This window comes from Heptranchias perlo, chromosome 12 (genome assembly GCF_035084215.1).
Source record: "Heptranchias perlo isolate sHepPer1 chromosome 12, sHepPer1.hap1, whole genome shotgun sequence".
Classification (NCBI taxonomy): Eukaryota; Metazoa; Chordata; class Chondrichthyes; order Hexanchiformes; family Hexanchidae; genus Heptranchias; species Heptranchias perlo.
The window spans coordinates 19744206-19768202 of NC_090336.1; the positions used below are offsets into that span (position 1 = coordinate 19744206).

At 44.8% G+C, this 23997-nt stretch overlaps 1 protein-coding gene across 3 annotated transcripts in view; it reads right to left on the minus strand.

Annotated features, from left to right (window-relative positions):
- The window catches only part of LOC137327858 (von Willebrand factor C and EGF domain-containing protein-like), a 351658-nt gene that overhangs the window by 84711 nt on the left and 242950 nt on the right, over window positions 1–23997 (minus strand). For 2 of the 3 annotated variants that reach the window (XM_067993723.1, XM_067993724.1), the window contains 3 exons: window positions 21142–21255; window positions 16125–16291; window positions 14668–14755 (listed from right to left, as the gene is read on the minus strand). In XM_067993723.1, the coding sequence (XP_067849824.1) occupies window positions 14668–14755; window positions 16125–16291; window positions 21142–21255 (369 nt within the window). The remainder of the gene's footprint in view (window positions 1–14667; window positions 14756–16124; window positions 16292–21141; window positions 21256–23997) is intronic. The other variant, XM_067993725.1, reaches the window with a different exon arrangement.

The following is a 23997-nucleotide window of genomic DNA, read 5'->3' on the forward strand; positions in this document are numbered from 1 at the left end:
AAAGGGCAGGATTGGGTCTAAATATTCCTGGATACAAGGTGTATCTGGAGAGATGTAAGGAATCTTACAACACCAGGTTATAGTCCAACAAATTTATTTTAAAATCACAAGCTTTCGGAGATTATCTCCTTCGTCAGATGATTGAATGAAAAGGTTCTCAAATCGCATATCTTATACGATGTTGGGACAGCATCACACCAATCAAAAGGTGTCGTTGTTATTCAAACAGGCCAGTCACGGAGAACAGCACCATGTTCTCCGCAGCCTTCAACATGTCATCGATGACGACGAACACCTCGCTAAGGCCATCCCCACGACTCCACTGCTCGCCTTTAAACAGCCACCCAACCTCAAACAGACCATCGTTCGCAGCAAGTTACCCAGTTTTCAGGAGAACAGCGTCCACGACACCACACAACCCTGCCACGGCAACCTCTGCAAGACATGCCAGATCATCGACACGGATACCACCATCACACGAGAGGACACCACCCACCAGGTACATGGTTCATACTCCTGTGACTCGGCCAACGTTGTTTACCTCATACGTTGCAGGAAAGGATGCCCCGGAGCATGGTACATTGGCGAGACCATGCAGACGCTGCGACAACGGATGAACGGACACCGCGCAACAATCGCCAAACAGGAGGGTTCCCTCCCAGTCGGGGAACACTTTAGCAGTCAAGGACATTCAGCCACCGATCTTCGGGTAAGCGTTCTCCAAGGCGGCTTTCGAGACACACGACAACGCAAAATCGTCGAGCAGAAGTTGATAGCCAAGTTCCGCACCCATGAGGACAGCCTCAACCGGGATCTTGGGTTCATGTCACGCTACACGTAACCCCACCAGCAAAAAGGGGGAAAAAATGTATATGTTTTTTAAAATTCTCTCTCTCTCTCTCTCTCTGCCATTTTGAGTTTCTTTCTGCCTGCCTGTGTAAAAGACACAATGTATATCGAGTGTACTGGGACGTGCTGTTCTCCGTGACTGGCCTGTTTGAATAACAACGACACCTTTTGATTGGTGTGATGCTGTCCCAACATCGTATAAGATATGCGATTTGAGAACCTTTTCATTCAATCATCTGACGAAGGAGATAATCTCCGAAAGCTTGTGATTTTAAAATAAATTTGTTGGACTACAACCTGGTGTTGTAAGATTCCCTACATTTGTCCACCCCAGTCCATCACCGGCATCTCCACATAATATCTGGAGAGAGAGGATGTCTTGGAGAGGTCAGGGGCAGAATCTATTTGGTTGGTGTTAAGAAATAAAAAAGGTGCCATTACACTACTGGTTGTATTCTATAGGCCACCAACTAGTGGGAAGGATATAGAGGAGCAAATTTGCAGGGAATTTACAGAGAGGTGCAGAAACTATAGAGTAGTGATAACTGGGGACTTCAATTATCCTAATACAGACTGGGCTAACAATAATAATATCAGGGGCAAAGAGGGGGAGGAATTTTTAAAATGTGTTCAGGGTAACTTTCTTAACCAGTATGTTTCCGGCCCAACGAGGAAGGAGGCCTGTCTGGACTTGGTTCTAGGGAATGAGGCAGGCCAAGCGGAGCAAGTGTCAGTGGGGGAGCATTTAGGGAGCAGCGATCATAGTATCATAAGGCTTAGAATAGCTATGGAAAAGTACACGGACCATTCTAAAGTAAAAATACTCAATTGGAGGAGGGCCACTTTCAATGGGATGAGAACAGATCTGGCCCGGGTAATTGGAATCAATCAGATCTGCCTCCCATGAGGCAGAAAGTTAGGGCAACTAAAGCCATTGCTCCCTGGATGACAAAAGAGATAGTGAGTAAGATGAAACATAAAAAAGGGGCGTATGACAGATGCCAGGTTGATAACACAAGTGAGAACCAGGCAGAATATAGAAAGTTCAGAGGGGAAGTGAAAAAGGAAATAAGAGGGGCAAAGAGAGAGTATGAGAATAGACTGGCGGCCAACATAAAAGGGAATCCAAAAGTCTTCTACAGGCATGTAAACAGTAAACGGGTAGTAAGAGGAAGGGTGAGGCCGATTAGGGACCATAAAAGAGATCTACTCATGAAGGCAGAGGGCATTCCATGCTGTGTAAAAAAGTTTTTCTTCATGTCACCTTTGGTTCTTTCGCCAATCACCTTAAATCTATGTCCTCTGGTCCTTGATCCTTCCACCAGTGGGAACTGTATCTCTCTATCTACTCTGTCTAGACCCTTCATGATTTTGAATACCTCTATCAAATCTCCTTGCAACTGTCTCTGTTCCAAGGAGAACAAGCCCAGCTTCTCCAGTCTATCCACATAACTAAAGTCTCTCATCCCTGGAATCATTCTAGTAAATCTCTTCTGCACCCTTTAAGGCCTTCACATCCTTCCTAAAGTGCGATGCCCAGAACTGGACACAATACTCCAGTTGTGGCCGAACCAGTGTTTTATAAAGGTTCATCATGACTTCCATACTTTTGTACACTATGCCTCTATTTATAAAGCCCAGGAACCCGTATGCAAAGTATTCATTTAGTGTCTCAGCTATACCCTTTGCCTCCACAAGAAGATCTTTTTTGTCCCTAATCGGCTCCACCCTTCCTTTGACTACCGTTTTACTATTTACATGTTTATAAAAGGCTTTTGGGTTCCCTTTTAAGTTAGCTGCTAATCTGTTCTCATATTCTCTCTTTGCTCCTCTTATTCCCTTTTTTAGATCTCCTCTGCACTCTGTATTTAGCTTATTTCTCTACTATATTATGAACCTTACTCTTTTCATAAGCCTGCTTTTTCTGTTTCATTTTAATCTCCATTTCTTTAGTCATCCAGGGAGCTCTAGCTTTGGATGTCCTTCCTTACCCCCTTGTGGGAATGTTTGTACTCTGTACCTGAACCATCTCCTCCTTGAAGCCCTCCCATTGTTCAATTACTGTTTTGCCCACCAATTTTTGATTCCAATCCACCAGGGCAGGATCCCTTTTAAGTCACTGAAATTAGGCCTCCTCCAGTTCAGTATTTTTTACACTTGATTGTTCCTTGTCCTTTTCCATAACTATTTTAAACCCAATGATATTATGATCACTTTTGTTTTTATTTGTTTGCTGACAATTTTCCTCCCTCCTCTCCTGAAGAAGCAAGTGGACAGTTTCACAGGCACAGCTCACCCTTTGGTCACTCTTCATGTGTGAGTATAGAGCATGAGCGTCGGCAGGCTGTCATGGATGCAGCAATGGCAGGACTATCTGTCCTTGCCCGACATCCACACAGCATTTTGTTTTCATTTTTGAACATTCACGTTTTTTTCTTTTATCTCCATGGGACGATGCAGTGAGTTGTCCTTTTGTCAGCTCAGTCAGTAAATATTACATCATACCTGGAGCAAAACATGATTGGGGTTTTATGTGCTCTCAGCTCATTGATTGTGTGCTAAATACTAACTACTACTACTACTAAATTCCCGTCCATCAGCTCAGTACCGATGATGGGGCTGAATTAATTCACTCCACTGTTGTCGGTTCTGAACTAGCCTGGTCGCTTCAGTCATCTGTATACCTTTCTGCAACAAGTCACTCTTGACGTTGTCTCTCCAGCACTTGCTTGGTCTTCCTCGGCTTCTTGTTCCATGTACCTCTGTATGCAGGGCCATGAAAGGTATTCTCGCTGTTTCCATTCTTGAAACGTGCCCAAACCATCGCAGTCTTCTTTCTTGGATCTTCTGTATAAGCATTGTTTCTTGTTCTTATTATATTATTCCTGATTCTTTGTATCCTGGATACTCCCAGTATTCCTCTCAAGCAACTCTTCTCTGTTGTTCATACCTATTGCTCGTCAACTTTTCTCATGTTGCAACATTTAAATCCGTATAATATGGGAATAACCATCACTTCATAAATTCTTACCTTAGTTTTTACTAAAATATCTTTAGCCTTCCATATCCTGCTTAATCTTCCAAAAGCAGCAGAAGCAAGTCCAATCCTTCTTTTGATATCTTCTTCACAACTCCCATCCTCTGACACTACCCCACCAAGGGATATAAACTTTTCCACCTGTTCAACTGCATCCCCTCCAACTGTAATGTTTAAGTCTTCCTGATGCTTCCCAAATGAAATTGATGCGCAATCCAAATTTTCTACTCTCCACATACACCTATCAGTTAGTTTCTGCAAATCTGTTTTAGATTTTGCTATAAGGTTAATGTCATCAGCAAATCTGAGACTCCTCCAATATCATCCTTTAGTGCAAGATTCATTACTGTTTCCAGTACTACATTAAATAAATCAGGTGACAGTGTGCATCCTTATCTCACCCCAACTGTTGATCTGAACCATTGGTTCCCTATCCGCTCTAACAGCGCTCAGGGACTTGTTATAGATGTTTTCTATCAGTCTGACAAGTTTCTCAGAAATACCATACATCCTCCAGACATGCCATAACCCTTCTCGCCATGCATCATCAAAGGCCTGCTTAAAATCTACGAAGTTGTTGTAACAATGGATCTTGTGTTCTATAAATTTCTCTGATAGCTGTCTTATCACAGACATTTGATCTATTGTACTTCTTGTTCACCAGCTTGTTCTTCATGCAGTACCACTTCTACATATCTTTCCATTCCCCTCTGCAGTGTCTTAGTAAATACTTTTCTGGGTATACTCAGCTTCATTCCTCTGCGATTGCTGCATTCGCTCTTGACTTCTTTTTAGAAAATTGGTATTATTATTGCCTTTCTCCAGTCTTCAAGTACTTGCTCTTCTTCACAAATTTTGTTAAACAGCCTTTGCATCATTTCACAGTGTGTTCCTCACCCACCAGCAACAACTCTACAGTTATATTATCGATACCAAGTGCCTTGTTCCTTTTCAAACTATCAGTAGAAATCTTTACCTCGACTACCAAGAAATCCAGCATCAACTCCCCTTCAATTGTGCAGGGCAGATTCTCCCAAACTGATTGTGTGCTAAATAAGGCTTAATTTTCTTCCCTTTTTAATGCCCTCACAGGAATGCACAGGTATACTCGATGCACTTCCTTGGAGTTCAGATGTGTTAAAACTAGCAAACAACAGAAGAGCCAATTACAATTTACGTGTAATAATGCTCTTGTGAACACCTTTGATAACTGCATAAATCCGATAAAGAATGGTCAATGCACCAATTCAACTGTGGACTTTGCAAATATGAGTGGTAACAGAGGGAGAAAGAAGAGCCTTGCAAGGCAATTTCACACGTAAATCCCTGCAGATTATTGTGGACAATAAGACCAAAGTGAAATGTCTTCCGTGGGTTGGAAGGGCAATCCACTACTAAACAGAGATAATCACATCTTATATGGAAAGGTGTGCAGATAAGGGATCTGTTTTGAAGAAAAATGTTAAGGTAAGCCAAAGGGATGACCATCAACTACCTCACTCTATTATATATGGGGATGACCGTCAATTACCTCACACTATTATATATGGGGATGACCGTCAATTACCTCACACTAATATATGGGCATGACCATCAACTACCTCACACTATTATATATGGGGATGACCATCAATTACCACACACTATTCTATATGGGGATGACCATCAACGACCTCATACTATTATATATGGGGATGACCATCAATTACCACACACTATTATATATGGGGAAAACCAACAACTACCCCACACTATTATATATGGGGATGACCATCAACGACCTCACACTATTATATATGGGGATGACCATTAACTACCTCACACTATTATGTATGGAGATGACCATGAATTACCACACACTTTTATATATGGGGATGACCATCAATTACCACATACTATTCTATATGGGGAAAACCAACAACTACCTCACACTATTATATATGGGGATGACCATCAATTACCTCACACTATTATATATGGGGATGACCATCAATTACCACACACTATTATATATGGGGATGACCATCAATTACCTCACACTATTATATATGGGGATGACCATCAATTACCTCACACTACTATATATGGGGATGACCATCAATTACCACACACTATTATATATGGGGATGACCATCAATTACCTCACACTATTATATATGGGGATGACCATCAATTACCACACACTATTATATATGGGGATGACCATCAATTACCTCACACTATTATATATGGGGATGACCATCAATTACCACACACTATTATATATGAGGATGACCATCAATTACCTCACACTATTATATATGGGGATGAACATCAACGACCTCACACTATTATATATGGGGATGACCATTAATTACCACACACTATTATGTGGGGATAACCATTAACTACCTCACACTTTTATATATGGGGATGACCATCAATTACCACATACTATTATATATGAGGATGACCATCAATTACCTCACACTATTATATATGGGGAGAACCAACAACTACCTCACACTATTATATATGGGGATGACCATCAACTACCACACACTATTATATATGGGGAAAACCAACAACTACCACACACTTTTATATATATGGGGAAAACCAACAACTACCTCACACTATTATATATGGGGATGACCATCAACTACCACACACTATTATATATGGGGAAAACCAACAACTACCTCACACTATTATATATGGGGATGACCATCAATTACCACACACTATTATATATGGGGAAGACCATCAATTACCTCACGTTATTTTATATGAGGATAACCATCAATTACCTCACGTTATTTTATATGGGGATGACCATCAATTACCTCACGTTATTTTATATGGGGATGACCATCAATTACCTCACGTTATTTTATATGGGGATGACCATCAATTACCTCACGTTATTTTATATGGGGATGACCATCAATTACCTCACGTTATTTTATATGGGGATGACCATCAATTACCACACACTATTATATGTGGAGATGACCATCAATTACCTCACGTTATTTTATATGGGGATGACCATCAATTACCTCACGTTATTTTATATGGAGATGACCATCAATTACCACACACTATTATATATGGGGAGAACCATCAATTACCTCACCAGGGATCTGGGGGTCCTCGTGTAAGAAAATCAAAAAGTTAGTATGCAGGTGCAGCTGGTGATCAAGAAGGCCAATGGAATGTTGGCTTTTATTGCTAGGGGGATAGAATATAAAAACAGGGAGGTATTGCTGCAGTTATATAAGGTATTGGTGAGACCGCACCTGGAATACTGCATACAGTTTTGGTGCCCATACTTAAGAAAAGACATACTTGCTCTCGAGGCAGTACAAAGAAGGTTCACTCGGTTAATCCCGGGGATGAGGGGGCGGACATATGAGGAGAGGTTGAGTAGATTGGGACTCTACTCATTGGAGTTCAGAAGAATGAGAGGCGATCTTATTGAAACATATAAGATTGTGAAGGGGCCTGATCGGGTGGATGCGGTAAGGATGTTCCCAAGGATGGGTGAAACTAGAACTAGGGGGTATAATCTTAGAATAAGGGGCTGCTCTTTCAAAACTGAGATGAGGAGAAACTTCTTCACTCAGAGGGTAGTAGGTCTGTGGAATTTGCTGCTCCAGGAAGCTGTGGAAGCTACATCATTAAATAAATTTAAAACAGAAATAGACAGTTTCCTAGAAGTAAAGGGAATTAGGGGTTACGAGGAGTGGGCAGGAAATTGGACATGAATTTAGATTTGAGGTTAGGATCAGATCAGCCATGATCTTATTGAATGGCGGAGCAGGCTCGAAGGGCCGATTGGCCTACTCCTGCTCCTATTTCTTATGTTCTTATTATAAATGGGGATGACCATCAATTACCACACACTATTCTATATGAGGATGACCATCAATTACCACACACTATTCTATATGAGGATGACCATCAATTACCACACACTATTATATATGGGGGAAACCAACAACGACCTCACACTATTATATATGGGGAAAACCAACAACTGCCGAACACTATTAAATATGGGGAAAACCAGCAACTGCCGCACACTATTATATATGGGGAAAACCAACAACTGCCGCACACTATTATATATGGGGATGACTATCAATTACCACACACTATTATATATGGGGAAAACCAACAACGACCTCACACTATTATATATGGGGAAAACCAACAACTGCCGCACACTATTATATATGGGGATGACCATCAATTACCACACACTATTATATATGGGGATGACCATCAACTACCTCACACTTTATATATGGTGATGACCATTAATTACCTCACACTATTATATATGAGGATGATCATCAACTACCTCACACTATTCTATATGGGGATGACCATCAATTACCTCACACTATTCTATATGGGGATGACCATCAATTACCACACACTATTATATATGGGGAAAACCATCAACTACCTCATGCTATTATGTGGGGATGATCATCAACTACCACACACTTTATATATGGGGATGATCATCAATTACCTCACGCTATTATATGTGGAGATGACCATCAATTACCACACACTATTATATGTGGAGATGACCATCAATTACCACACGTTATTTTATATGGGGATGACCATCAATTACCTCACGTTATTTTATATGGGGATGACCATCAATTACCTCACGTTATTTTATATGGGGATGACCATCAATTACCACACACTATTATATGTGGAGATGACCATCAATTACCACACGTTATTTTATATGGGGATGACCATCAATTACCTCACGTTATTTTATATGGGGATGACCATCAATTACCTCACGTTATTTTATATGGGGATGACCATCAATTACCTCACGTTATTTTATATGGGGATGACCATCAATTACCTCACGTTATTTTATATGGGGATGACCATCAATTACCTCACGTTATTTTATATGGGGATGATCATCAATTACCTCACGTTATTTTATATGGGGATGATTATCAATTACCACACACTATTATATATGGGGAAAACCAACAACGACCTCACACTATTATATATGGGGAAAACCAACAACGACCTCACACTATTATATATGGGGAAAACCAACAACTGCCGCACACTATTATATATGGGGATGACCATCAATTACCACACACTATTATATATGGGGATGACCATCAACTACCTCACACTTTATATATGGTGATGACCATTAATTACCTCACACTATTATGTATGAGGATGATCATCAACTACCTCACACTATTCTATATGGGGATGACCATCAATTACCTCACACTATTCTATATGGGGATGACCATCAATTACCACACACTATTATATATGGGGAGAACCATCAATTACCACACACTATTATATGTGGGGATGACCACCCACAACCTTCTGACTCAGTCATGCGTCAATGAACATATTGGACATCTGTGGGAAAGATGTAGTGACTATTGTAAGCTTCTTTCCATGACATTCTCTGATACTGTACAAAGGCCGGTTCTCATTAATTCTCTGATACTGTACAAAGGCCAGTCCTCATTATTTCTCCGATACTGTACAAAGGCCAGTCCTCATTAATTCTCTGATATTGGTCAAAGGCCAGTCCTCATTATTTCTCCGATACCGTACAAAGGCCTGTCCTCATCACTTTTCTATTACTGCACAAAGGCCAGTCCTCATTAATTCTCTGATACTGTACAAAAGCCAGTCCTCATCACTTTTCTGTTACTGCACAAAGGCCAGACCTCATTACTTTTCTATTACTGCACAAAGGCCAGACCACATTACTTTTCTGTTACTCTACAAAGGCCAGACCACATTACTTTTCTGTTACTCTACAAAGGCCAGCCCTCATTACTTTTCTGTTACTCTACAAAGGCCAGCCCTCATTACTTTTCTGTTACTCTACAAAGGCCAGCCCTCATTACTTTTCTGTTACTCTACAAAGGCCAGCCCTCATTACTTTTCTGTTACTACACAAAGGCCAGCCCTCATTACTTTTCTGTTACTCTACAAAGGCCAGCCCTCATTACTTTTCTGTTACTGCACAAAGGCCAGTCCTCATTACTTTTCTGTTACTCTACAAAGGCCAGCCCTCATTACTTTTCTGTTACTGCACAAAGGCCAGTCCTCATTACTTTTCTGTTACTCTACAAAGGCCAGCCCTCATTACTTTTCTGTTACTCTACAAAGGCCAGCCCTCATTACTTTTCTGTTACTGCACAAAGGCCAGCCCTCATTACTTTTCTGTTACTCTACAAAGGCCAGCCCTCATTACTTTTCTGTTACTCTACAAAGGCCAGCCCTCATTACTTTTCTGTTACTCTACAAAGGCCAGCCCTCATTACTTTTCTGTTACTGCACAAAGGCCAGCCCTCATTACTTTTCTGTTACTACACAAAGGCCAGTCCTCATTACTTTTCTCTTACTACACAAAGGCCAGCCCTCATTACTTTTCTCTTACTACACAAAGGCCAGCCCTCATTACTTTTCTCTTACTACACAAAGGCCAGCCCTCATTACTTTTCTCTTACTACACAAAGGCCAGTCCTCATTACTTTTCTCTTACTGCACAAAGGCCAGTCATTATTAATTCTCCTTTATGACCTGATCGAGGTCTTTAAGATAATTAAAGGGTTTGATAGTGTAAACGTGGAGAAAATGTTTCCACTTGTGGAGGAGTCTAAAACTAGAGGTCATAAATATAAAATAATCGCTAATAAATCCAATAGGGAATTCAGGAGAAACTTCTTTACCCAAAGAGTGGTAAGAATGTGGAACTCGCTACCACAAGGAGTAGTTGAGGCAAATAGCACAGATGCATTTAAAGGGAAGTTAGATAAACATATGAGGGAGAAAGGAATAGAAGGGTATGCTTATAGGGCTAGATGAAGTAGGGAGGGAGGAAGCTCGTGTGGAGCATAGACCATTTTGGCCGGAATGGTCTGATTCTGTGCTGTAGACTCGATGTAATGAGGATTGGCCTTTGTACAATAACAGAGAAATAATGAGGATTGGTCTTTGTGCAAAATGGAAAAGTAATGGGGATTTATCCATTATGCACAAAGGCCTGTCCCCATTACTTACCGTTACTGCACAAAGGCAAGTTCTCATCATTAATTCTTCTGCTGTAGCAATAGGAAACGGTGCAAGGGGCACAAATTGACCCAATAGCCGACAAATGGCTCCTGGGATGGTGCACCTGGGCGGGTTGCTGAATAGTACAGAGCCAAGCAAAATCTGACACCATGCCAATGTGCCTTTGACTATTAATTAGCAAGGGGTTTGTATTTTTTGGTGAGGGGACAGAAAACTCAAACCTTCTTTCCTTATGTAACTGGGGTTTAAATGGGCTGTTAAACCTTGAGGAGATCGAGAGTCCCTGGCATCAATATTTGGCATCTTATGACTGGAGGCACAGGTCAGATTATGGATGAGTTTTTTCAAACTCAAAACCTACTCTGAACTTTGCTTCCACTTTTGCTGTTGCGATCCACAGAAAACAGAATGTGCAGCTCAGGGGCAAATCAAGACTGTGCAGATACTCCCTTATAAATCTCATCGGTATCTAAAATCTTGCAAGTCAGCTGGAGAAACTCAAGAGGCCACTGGCGAACTAATACAGTGTATCAGAACTAGCACATAATCCTGAAAGTTTTAAAAGGGAGACACCTGCACACTCTCAATTGTTCTTTCTTCCTGTGTTATAAAACCGATAAGAATGTGTAGTTTGAGAGCAGTCAGCTTTGCACAAAATCTACCCTTCCTAAAGGGTGAATTTCCGCAGGTGTACTCCTGATTGTTCACTGTAACTTCAGTTGAACAGCAGCGGAAAACCTGAAAAAATGGTGTTTCACCTCTCTTCACAGCACCCCCCCTCCCCTCCGCACGATTTGGTTCGCTTTATCCCCATTCCAGAGATCACTTTATGGCATTATGAAAGTACATCAAATGCCTGCCTTCAGGCCGCCTCTCACAAGCAATTCTTTTCCCTGACAATTTTCTCCTTCGCTCTCCCCCCGCCTTCCAAAGCTGCTGACTTCTTTCTGGGGTATGTTATCATGGGCGGAGACGGCTCTGTGGTATCCTGCCCAAAAGCCTTTTCTTTATGGGCGGAAAATCATCAGAAACCTCAGAGAAACCAGAGAGGAAATAGCAGAGGCTTTAACAATCATTTTCCAAACTTCACTGGATACAGGCGTAGTGCCGGAGGATTGGAGGACTGCTAACGTTGTACTGTTTTTTTAAAAAGGGAGCAAAGGATAGACCGAGTAATTACAGGCCAGTCAGCCTAACCTCGGTGGTGGGCAAATTATTGGAATCAATTCTGAGGGACAGGATAAACTGTCACTTAGAAAGGCACAGACTAATCAAGGACAGTCAGCACGGATTTGTTAAGGAGAGGTCGTGTCTGACTAACTTGGTTGAATTTTCCGAGGAGATGACAAGGAGGATCAATGAGGGTAGGGCAATTGATGTAGTCCACATGAATTTTGGCAAAGCTTTTGACAAGGTAGATTGGTCAAAAAATTAAATGCCCATGGGATCCAAGGGACTGTAGCAAATTGGATCCAAAATTGGCTCAGTGGCAGGAAGCAAAGGGTAATGGTCGATGGGTGTTTTTGCGACTGGAAGGCTGTTTCCAGTGGGGTGCCGCAGGGCTCGGTACTAGGTCCTTTGCTTTTTGTGGAATACATTAACGATTTGGACTTAAACGTAGGGGGCACGATTGAGAAATTTTTGGATGACACAAAGATAGGCCGTCTGGTTGATAGTGAGGAGGAAAGCTGTAGATGCAGGAAGATATCAGTGGACTGGTCAGATGGGCAGAAAAGTGGAAAATGGAGTTCAATCCGGAGATGTGTGAAGTAATGCATTTGGGGAGAGCAAACAAGGCAAGGGAGTACACAATAAATGGGAGGATACTGAGAAGTGTAGAGCGAGTGAGTTAGCTTGGAGCACATGTCCACAGATCCCTGAAGGTAGCAGGACAAGTAGACAAGGTGGTTAAGAAGGCATATGGAATGCTTTCCTTTATTAGCCGAGGCATAGAATATAAAAGCAGGGATGTTATGCTGGAACTGCATTAAACACTAGTTAGGCCACAGCTTGAGTACTGCGTACAGTTCTGGTCACCACATTACAGGAAGGATGTAATTGCACTAAAGAGGGTACAGAGGAGATTTAGGAGGATGCTGCCAGGACTGGAGAATTTTAGCTATGGTGACAGTTTGGATAGGCTGGGGTTGTTTTCCTTGGAACAGAGGAGGCTGAGGGGTGATTTGATTGAGGTGTACAAAATTATGAAGGGCCAAGATAGAGTGGATAGGAAGGACCTATTTCCCTTAGCGGGGGGGTCAATAACCAGGGGGCATAGATTTAAAGTGATTGGTAGAAGGATTAGAGCGGAAATGAGGAAAAACTTTTTCACCCTGAGGGTGGTGGGGGTCTGGAACTCACTGCCTGAGAGGGTGGTAGAGGCAGAAACCCTCAACTCATTTAAAAAATACCTGGATGTGCACCTGAAGAGCCGTGACCTGCAGGGCTATAGACCAAATGCGGGAAAGTGGGATTAGGCTGGGTGGCTCGTTTCTCAGCCGGCGCGGACACGATGGTCCGAATGGCCTCCTTCTGTGCTGTAAATTTTCTATGATTCTATGAAATGGCATAAACATTGGGGCCATGCAAATGAGCTAAAGCTGCAAATGGAGGCGGGTTCAGGTCAGGTCAGGTGCAGTGAACATGGGGTGAGCTATGGCAGGGTGGAGCCAAACAGACAGAGAGGAAAATCGGCCCCTTTATTTACAAATGATATGGCCCATAAATTGTAAATTACTGACTTGATGTCCCCTGATTATATTTCCTGACAGCAGGAAAAATAAACAGAGCCCGCCAGTACTCCATCTCAAGGGTCAAATAAAATAAGATGGCGTGCAAGTGTTGATTGAATTGACCTACAAGGTTGGAGTGGGATCTCCCAACGTGGTGAGGAACATGTTGAACAGGGCCTGGGATCTATGCAAATGAGGTCCCAAAACTTCGCTATATCCATTCAGCAGAGATGGCAAGGTGAGCCACTACCTGCTGAGAGGAAGAGAGGCCAACAGATCATACAGGTCTGACCTGTGATAACTCAGCCAGGGCAGCAGTACAGATGCTGCAATTGACCTCAGCAACTCCAAGTTCAGGAGGGAAAATCAGCTTGGGCTCCTCCTCCAGATCACTATCCAGTGACTCCTGCTGAGTGACCAGGGGCTGAGTGGCCGGGTCCTGCTCCTACTTCTTGTGTTCTTTAGATATGAGGTTAGGATCAGATCGGCCATGATCTTATTGAATGGCGGAGCAGGCTCGAGGGGCCGATTGGCCTACTCCTGCTCCTATTTCTTATGTTCTTATGAAAGTGTGCATATATGGAGAAACATTCCTGGGTCTGCACCAGGATGCACTGGGTCGTCTGGGCGAAGCAGATATCAGAAAATCGGGCAGGACAGAGCGCTCGCTCATAAAGAAACCGGCCTGATTTTCCATCAGTTAATTTAAATCCTCTGGTATCTGTGCACCTGGCCTCAGATGAGAGCAGACCTGGACCCGGTTGTGATGGTCCCCTACACAAAATGAATGGCAATTGGGTGATGTACCAAAGGGTACACGGTGCCCGTGGAACAGTTCCACAGTGGTCTCAGGAGAGGAGGAGGGAAGGAGAAAATTTTCTTTCTAATGATTGCGGATGGATTCTTGGCACTAATCTGTCACCTTACCTCAGGCTGTAGGAATTTACTTACACTTGCAAACTGGGCAGCAGTGCCCTAGCACCAGCTCCATCTTTCTACAAGGCAGCGAGGGGCACATGGTACACGAGACTGTTCCCAGCTGGCAGAAGAAAACAGACAAAAGAGAAAACAGAATTCACTTCCAATGTGATCTACTGCCAGATTCAGGAAAGAAAGAAAGAATGACTTGCATTTATATAGTGCCTTTCACAATCTCAGGACATCCCAAAGCGCTTTATAGCCAATTAAGTACTTTTGAACTGTAGTCACTGATGTAATGTATGAAACTCGGCAGGCAATTTGCAGACAGCAAGGTCCCACAAACAGCAATGTGATAATGACGAGATAATCTGTTTTCGTGATGTTGGTTGAGAGATAACTATTGGTCAGGACGCTGGGGAGAACTCCGTTGATCTTCTTCAAAATAGTGCCATGGAATCTTTTACGTCCACCTGAGAGGGCAGACGGGGCCTCGGTTTAACGTCTCATCCGAAAGACGGCACCTCCAACAGTGCAGCACTCCCTCAGTACTGCACTGAAGTGTCAGCCTGGATTATGTGCTCAAGTCGCTGGAGTCGGGCTTGAACCCACAACTTTCTGACTTAGAGGCGAGAGTGCTACCAGTGAGCCACGCCTTCAAATACAGAGTTCAAAAACGGCAGGAAGAATGTCGCTGGGTGAGAAGGCAAGACTTAGGCCTGATTCACATTCATCATGCAGTCTGTTTAAGAGCTGTGATGCCAGGGTATCCACACACTACATGTTTCCTCAGTTATCTGGGTATTTCTTAAACACCAGCAACTGCAGATAGTTACAATGAGGTGTTGGTGATTGAAGGGCCCATCCCTGGCATTCTGGCCAGTGCCCACACTTAATTACATCTGCACTGGGAGTGTACATCCAAACACAGCAATTATTAATTGAACTGCACATGCTGTAGGGCAATGGGAGTCAACACACTTGAGATTGCTTCTCTTCTCATCTTAGCCTGAAAATCCCATACCAAGAACAGCCTGTAATTAGCTCAATCTGGGTGGGGGAGGTGTTCGGAGCAGAACCCATTTCCACCAGGTTTCCTCTTCTTCTACTTGCCAGTCCACTCCCCCCACCCCCCACCCCGCCCCTTAGGTTTTGACACTACTTTGGGAGGCAGGAGGACAGGCTCCCTCGGCAATCCAGCCAGTTCCGTCTATTTTACGGGTCCACTTTCATGAAGCAGACATACTTTCTGTACAGTGGCATTAGAGGGCCCCACAAAGCCCCTTACAAATGGCAGTCCGTCCAAGAGAGGACGACTGCCACTTGGGAAGTGGTGCATCGATCGCAGAGCAGCTAGGAGTTTGAAATTTGTTCAAGGAGCGCTGAGACCCGACCGCAGGAGCTCCTCTCCCTAATGGAGCGGCAAGGCGCTGCTCCAAAATCCACCCCTCGGGAATCAAACACAATGAAAAACGTTTGGAGCTCCTCACCCGGCAGGTGCACACGACACACTCAGACACTGTCCAGTTAGCACCGTTCTGTTGCAAGGTCTCGTTGTACCAGCAGGATGTTGGTGGAGTCCTGGGAGTAGCAACGATCGCAGCTGGCAAGGGCTGCTTGAGAGATTCCATTACTGGAGCCCAGGCGAGCGAAAATTCTGGGAAATAACACATTACAACTCAGTAACACTGTATCCGCAGAGTGTAATACTTTCATTTAAAATGCATCGTGATTGCTACATCTCTAGAAAGTTTTGTGCTGGAACAAGGACTGGCAGGTGGTTAAAGTGCCTGGGCATAAGTACATAAGAAACTATAGAAGCATAGGCCCATTGAGTCAGTTCCCTTCACGGGCTCTGAGCAACCTGCTGGAGCACGGACTCTCCCCGTTCTGTTCAACCTCCTGAGGAAGATGCATAACCAAAGGGAAAAGTGCCAAGAGGAGAAGGTTTCTCCCCCCGACATTTATAGGCAGAGGTGCACATACCCGTCAGCGACCACATGGAACTGGATACACATGCTCCAAGTCAGCAGACAGCTAGACATGAAGCTGCGCCATCTGCTGCAAGGATGCCTGCAGCTAAGAGACACTCAGCTCAGTACCTGCACTGCCCTTTTAAGGAACCCTGCTGTCCACAAGGCATTAAGGAAGTGGCTCCAAGCAGTTTATGCAACACCGTCATCTGCCCTTCTCTCAACTAACGGCTGCTAATTATTATTAACTTTATAGACAAGGTTGAAGTACAGTCCAACCAGTTTATTCACCTACTTTATGTCATGTGTCAGTGGCGTTACATCTTTCCTCACAGTACTTCCTCTTAGTACTGGTTTATTGTGTGTCATTTCCAACCTCTACCTTGTGCAGGGGAAGAATTGGGGGGGGGGGGAAGAGTGGAGTGGGGCGGGGGGAGGTGGAGGATTGGCGCAATACAAAAGCGTAATGGCAGCTCCCAAGAAAGCAGGTACAGCCCTTTATAATAGACTGCTGGTGATCACACACCAGTTACACATGAATGGAGTGTAAGTCCTAGCAATTCATGAAGGCAGTGGGGTCGTATGAAGGAGCCCACAGGGCAATGAGAGCGCAGTCAATGTTGCCCTGGACCTGAGAGAAGCCCTATCCTGCTGCTTGTGGATGTCCACGGGGAAAGCAACAAAAGTGTTTACTCTTGCAAACATGGCATCAGTCACCTGTGTAATGTAACGACCGATGTTACTGATATCTCCCATGGCAGACTGAGGGGATCTGAAAGCAAAACTGAGCGTTCACATCTAATTTTTTTTTTCCAAAGCTCCATTCACTAACCTGCAAGTAAAACAGAACTGACAAATTAAATTGAAGGCAAAAAAGTTGAGGGCTGCAGTGACCTTGACTGCAACAGGCAATGAGGTGCTAGCTGTGGCAGTTGGTTGCAGGTCTTGTCGCAGGAGGCAACGTAACTGTGACAGCTAAGAACTGAAGGGATGTTGTCCTGAGCCTGTAATCTCTGTTGGGAGGACACCTCCTTCTGTTTGGTCTTCTTACAACTGCAGCTTTGTTTGCTCCTTCATTCATTCTGCTGTTTCTTCTACTCTTGCCAAATTGGAATTGTCAGAGAAAAAGTGTGTTGCCAAAAGCTTCTTAAGAGTTCAGAACACTCAACAGCCAATACAAGTACTTTGAAATCATCCGAAGTAGCCCAAAACCACTATGTAATACAAGCAAAATGTCCTCCAAACCTTTCTAGCATTTTACCAGAAGATGCCTTTAAATATCACTGGAATTGGCTGCCTCCCAACATGTACCACCCCTGGTCTGTGGACGGGATCAGGAACTAGTGGTAGCAATGGGTGCAGAAATGAAAATGGCATCAGGGGTCGTGACCCCGATTTGCATCGTTTCCGGGGGGAGCTCTGGCCACCTAAATCGAGGTATTCCTGAAAATTCCTGGTGGACAACTGATGCTTCCATTTTCCATGTGATTTTAGTCTTGCTACCCCCCCCCCCCACCCCACCTCCAATTTTAAGGGGCATGAAAATCACCCCTGCTATTTTTTAGGTATTACGCTGATCCTGTTTCTGTGCCGTAAAAGACTTTGACTCTATGGGCTCAATATTGCCAGGGCTGCGTGTTCGCGGCAGGGGGGCTATTGGGCACGTGGGTAACGCGCCCGGTGAAATCAGTCTGCCCCGCGCGCGATCGCAGCCTAATTGGATCCACTTACCTGCTCCTCCGGGTTCCCCACTGCTGATCTGCGCGTCGGGCGGGCTGCGCATGCGCAGTAAGCTCTGTCAGCTGGAGGAGCTCTATTTAAAGGGGCAGTCCTCCACTGACAGATGCTGCAACAAATAGGAAAAAATACAGCATGGAGCAGCCCAGGGGGAAGGCTGCTCCCAGTTTAATGATGCCTCACTCCAGGTATCATTAGATGGGGTGAGGAGGAGGGGGAGGACAGAGATCTTCCCCCCGGGGGGCGGGAGGAAGCGGCCTGCCTCTGCCACCAGGAAGGCCTGGCTCGAGGTGGCAGAGGAGGTCACCTGCACCACCAACATATCGCGCACCTGCATACAGTGCAGGAGGCGCTTCAATGACCTAAGTAGGTCAGCCGAAGTGAGTACACTTACTCATTCCCCTACATTCCGTCTGCCACATTACTGCCCCCACCCCACATCTCCTTCTGCACTGCCAACACTACTCTATCACATCACTCCTCACACCCACTCAAACCTCATCCTCACCTTACCTGCACTTACTCACCTCGCCAGTACTCATCCCGCCACTACCACTCAACCCAATCCTCATACAATCTCATGGCTCTATCTCATACTCACCCTCTCATGCATCTCTTTCACGGTCAGCCGCACTCAACCTGCCACTACCTGTGCTGCAGCCACAGGGCATGCATCACATATGTGCAGTAGGAAGCATAAGGCAAATGTGTTGTGAGCATGAAGGGGATGCACAAGGGTGTTTGAGGGTTTGTCATGGTTTTTACTTCTATTGATTTCTGACCAACTCACATCACATATTATATTGGCACCACTACTGCCACGTCTTTGCGAATCTTGTCTGGTTTGTGTAATAATGCCCCCTCCTGAGGATCACAATGAAGTCCCACACCTGATGCCACCCATTGTGTCACTGTAAAGTGGGTGTAGGTGTATTTGCAGGGCTCTTTGGTGCAGACGACTGAGAGACGTCGGCGATGTCCCCGGTGGCACCCTGGAAGGATGCAGAGGAGAAGTTGTTGAGGGCAGTGGTGACTTTGACAGTGACAGGCAAGAAGATGGTGCTCGGGCCAGCCGGGAGCAGCTCGGCATCAAGGAGGCTGCAGATGTCCACGAATACATGTCGAGTGACTCTGAGCCTCCATGTGCATTGCTGCTCAGAGAGGTCCAGGAAGCTGAGCCTCGGTTTGTGGACCCTGTGGCGAGGGTAGTGCCCCCTGCGACGCATCTCTCTCTGCGGTTGCCCTCCCTCCTGCAGGTGGATGTGTCATAGCACTGTGTTGTGGAGCTCCACGTGTCAGAGGTGGACGGCTTGGCCAGCGAGCTGGTGATGCTGTTCCCCCTCCGAGGAGGTCATGACTGCAGCTATGGTGGCCCCCATCCGGAAGATGTACATCTGAGGGGGTCCGCAAGGTAGGTACATGTCTCTGGACCCCGGGGTAAGTGTGCAAGTTGGTGAATTTGATTGTCAGGAGGAGGGTGGTGGAGGCCAAACTTTGTCCCAAGTGACAGAGTGGCCTCCTGCAATGAGTGAGGGTCACCCCCCCACACCTGTCAAATGGACCTTTGCAGCTGCCACAGGCTGATAGCTGCAACACGTCCATTTCAACTGGGAATGTATCCCCCAGTATGGGAAACAGTCCCAGTTGTTTCTAAAATCCCACCCCTCCTCACATATTCCCTTAATCAGGTCTGTTAATGACCTGAAATAGCTAGATAAATATTGTTAAGTGGCACCCCGCCGGCTTTAATTGCCTGCGGGAGTCCCATATGCGGGGGCTGCGCGCGCTGTCAGCGCGTCTGTGGGGAACCCGGAAGTGGGCGGGTTGGAGCCGGGCTCCCGACCCGCTCCAGGATTCCCCGATTTTCGGAGCCCCCCCGTCAGGAACGCACCCGATACCGGGTGCTAAAATGGAGCCATATGATTCAATATCTTGGGGTATCATTTAGCTTCTGTGTATTTCTTGTAAATAAATCTAGCTAATAGTTTTAGTATGTGTGCATTGCTCTGACATTGGTTCTCATCTTATGGGAGAGTTAAAATGTGATAGATATCCCACCTGGTCTTTAGTGGGCTATGTACTGCAATTAGGGATCTATTGTGAATCCCACACATGCTGTCCCATTCATGGCATGTTTAAAGAAGCAGATTTTGATTGAAGGAACACTCAGTCTGGTTATAGAAACTGCTTTTACCCATGAACTTGAGACTAATGTGTTATGATCTGTACGGATCAGTAAGGTCTAGGTTCTATCCCTGCTCTGTGATGAGTTAGCTGATCCCAACTGGGGTGCTACAATTTACCTCTCCGTCCCTGGGTTAAGGAGGTGCAAAAAAAAAATCAACCCGGGTTCGCATTCCTGATTACCACCAGTGACCCCTGCTTGGAAAGTCCATGTGCGTAGACACTGCGTGAGGACAGGGTTGGGCTTGTCTGTGATGCACCCCACGTTTGAACAGCCTGCCAATATTCACAGCCATGGCTCGCATTGAAGAATGGTCATTTGAGCAAGGCAGCCGAGGATGACTGGCACCCAATGGAACTGTGCCTCAGCGAGAGGAGGTGAGGTAAAAAAAAAAATGGACATGGGCGTGGGTTTTTTTTTGTGCATATATTATAAAGAGTAACAAACATTCCTCAACAGATTTAAAGAAGCAATAAAATCTCAGGGCTCAGAAGATTAACGCTGCACTTGGTTGTCTCCACTTACGATGTTGCCTGACCTCCTTGATGTACTCTGCCTGCAATTTAGAGAACTGTTGTCTGCTTGCTCTCTGATCACTGTCTATGTACTTACCTGTGCAGGTGTCATTCCCGTTTAAGTGAAATCCTTCTGGGCATGTACAGTAGAAACTTCCCTCAGTGTTAACACAACGATGAGAGCAGGGGCTGGATAGGCACTCATCAATATCTGAGAAAATAAAAATGACCCACATCAGGCAACAATCAATTCACAAACTCAAACTCTCAGACATCATAAGTGCAAAATTGTCAGGCGTTGGGAAAGGAGAATAGTGGATACGCGGGCACCGTTACACTGGGCACTCGTGCTGGAGTGGTCGGTTTTCTTGCATTCCAACAGAGGTTTGTTGAACGTATGAACTGTGCACTCAAATCCCTTCACTCTATCTCTGTGGTATTCGGAAGGCTGGATGAAGGGTTTTCTGCTACACAATCTACTATTGGTGAGGGACCAGCACCAGTCAGAAATAAAGTGGCAACAAAAATCAAAAACCTGCAGATGCTGGAAATCTGAAACTAAGACAGAAAGCGCTGGAAACACTCAGCAGGGTCGGTCGGCATCTGTGGAGGGAACAGATGAGTTAATGTTTCAGGTGTGAACCCTTTGAACGACAATGGCCACTGCAGCCAATTCATGGGACGAGTCTGTTGAAGAAGTGTTAAAGACGTCTGTTAGTGAGGGATTGTGGAACCTCTGTGATGTGGATTATTCAGTCCTCCGGCAGATGAGTGGACATCCAGGGGTATCTGAGCAGAGGAACAGCAGCAGCCGCCAAGTGACAAAGAGGTCAGCCCTGCGTCAGCATCAGACTTACATAAGTGGCTTAAAGGGCTCTTCTCAAAGAGGTTCATCAACGTGGGGAGCACGTAGCTCGCGGCTGCATACACTATACATATTTAGAACTGCACATCCCAGAGATCAGCACACTAAGAAATCATAATGAGTGGGTAACATGTGCACTGAAGGGACACACGCACGCACACAGTGACAGACATTGACAACAGACGAGATCAATAAAGCAGGTCTTTTTCAGTTCTGTTACGAATTGAAAAGGAAACTGAGGCCTAGGTTTTCCGATTGTGACGCCAATGTTAACCCATTCATTTTAAGCGGCCTCACCATCAGAAAACCTCGGCCAGTATTTAATTTAACTATTAAAAATGGAAAGGAAAAAATGTGCAGCTCTTCATACAAAGCAAAAGTCACATTTGTACAGGTACAAATAAAGTCTCTCCTGAAAGAAGTGGGCGATGTCTTTCTCCTTCACACCTCGCTGTCAGCCTGCAGTGCCTGGTACCTGTTGGCAACTTTTCAGCACCACCTTCCTCCTCCTCCTCCTCCTCCTCCTGGTGCTGCCAGTCACACAACTCCATTGTCAGGTCTCTCTTTCAGCACATTGTTAACAAACAGAATTGGTTGTGATGCCCCCCAACACTCACAGACTAGGCTCAAACATGAAGAATGGCCACTTGGACAAGGTACTGAAGGGCACCTGTGGTACCATATCCCAGCATGAGTCAGCACCTTCAGGAGAGGAGAGGGAAAGAATAATTGCCTTGTCTATAATCTGCAAAATTCCAGTAGTCTATTAACCTCTCATCAGCCACTTGAAATCATTTCTTGTCTGTCTCTGAAAAAAACACTCCTTAGGCCTGAATCTGTATAATCTGAGCCAAGTACTTAATAGCTCGCTAAGAGCTCTCTGATAAAATTCCAGGCCGTGGCCACCTCTCCCTCTCACAGTGCTTGGCAGCGAAAGAAGAAAAACTGTGTGAAATGAAGCAGATTAATACATAAAGCACACACAGTGCTTGGCTTATCACCATGGCAATTATGCATGGTTGAACGAAAGTGGACACAAACCATCAGCACTGAGTCACTTTCTGCCAGAGATCTGTATCCAGATTTATAGACTACCCAGTCAGGCTGTCATTAATAAAGCTTTGCGTTGATTTATATCATCACTGAGTTTACTAATCTGTGCATTGGTCTGTGAATAGGACACACATACAGATGGGAGATAGAGGATATCATACATGCCATGGTGTGAGGCGATACTGAGACAATGAGCGGTATGGACTGTTTAACACAATGTCACAAGGCAGGTCACTCATTTGGCCACAGTCGACGAGTGTATCATGTCTGAAATGCCTTGCCCTACCGCCAGAGGAGTGCAATCTCCCGTCCACACGCGCTGGGCCGGTAACTCGCCGGCGTTTCTCTTGCTTTATTCCACCAGAGGACAACGGAAATCAAGAGAAAACTGTTGGAAATCCCACAGCCACGTGGGCTGTGAAGAAAGAAATAGGGAATACAGGAAAAGGGAGACAGAAAGACCAACAACAACAACTTGCATTTATATCGCGCCTTTAACATGGTAAAATGCCCCAAGGATCTTCACAGGAGCGTAATCAGACAACAATTGACAGCCACGTAAGGAGATATTAGGACAGGAAATTAAAAGCTTGGTCAAAGAGGTAGGTATGAAGAAAGTTCTCAAAGGACGAGTTGGAGAAACGGAGAGGTGTAGGAAGGGGATTCCAGAGCTTAGGATCTAGATGGCTGAAGGCACAGCTGCTAATGGTGGGAAAGAAGGAAGTGGGGGATGTACGAGGCCAGAGCTGGAAGAGTACAGAGTTCGCGGAGAGTTGTACAGCTGGAGGAGGTTACAGAGATAGGGAGGGGCGAGGCAATGGAAGGATTTGAACACAAGGATGAGAATTGTAAAATAGAAGTGATGGTGGACCGGGAGCCAATGTAGGTCAGTGAACACAGGGGTGATGGGTGAATGAGACTTGGTGAGAGTTAAGGTACGGGCAGTAGACTTTTGGATGAGCCCAAGTTTATGGAGGCTGGAAGTTGGGAGGCTCGCCAGGAGAGCATTGGAATAGTCAAATCTGGAGTTAACAC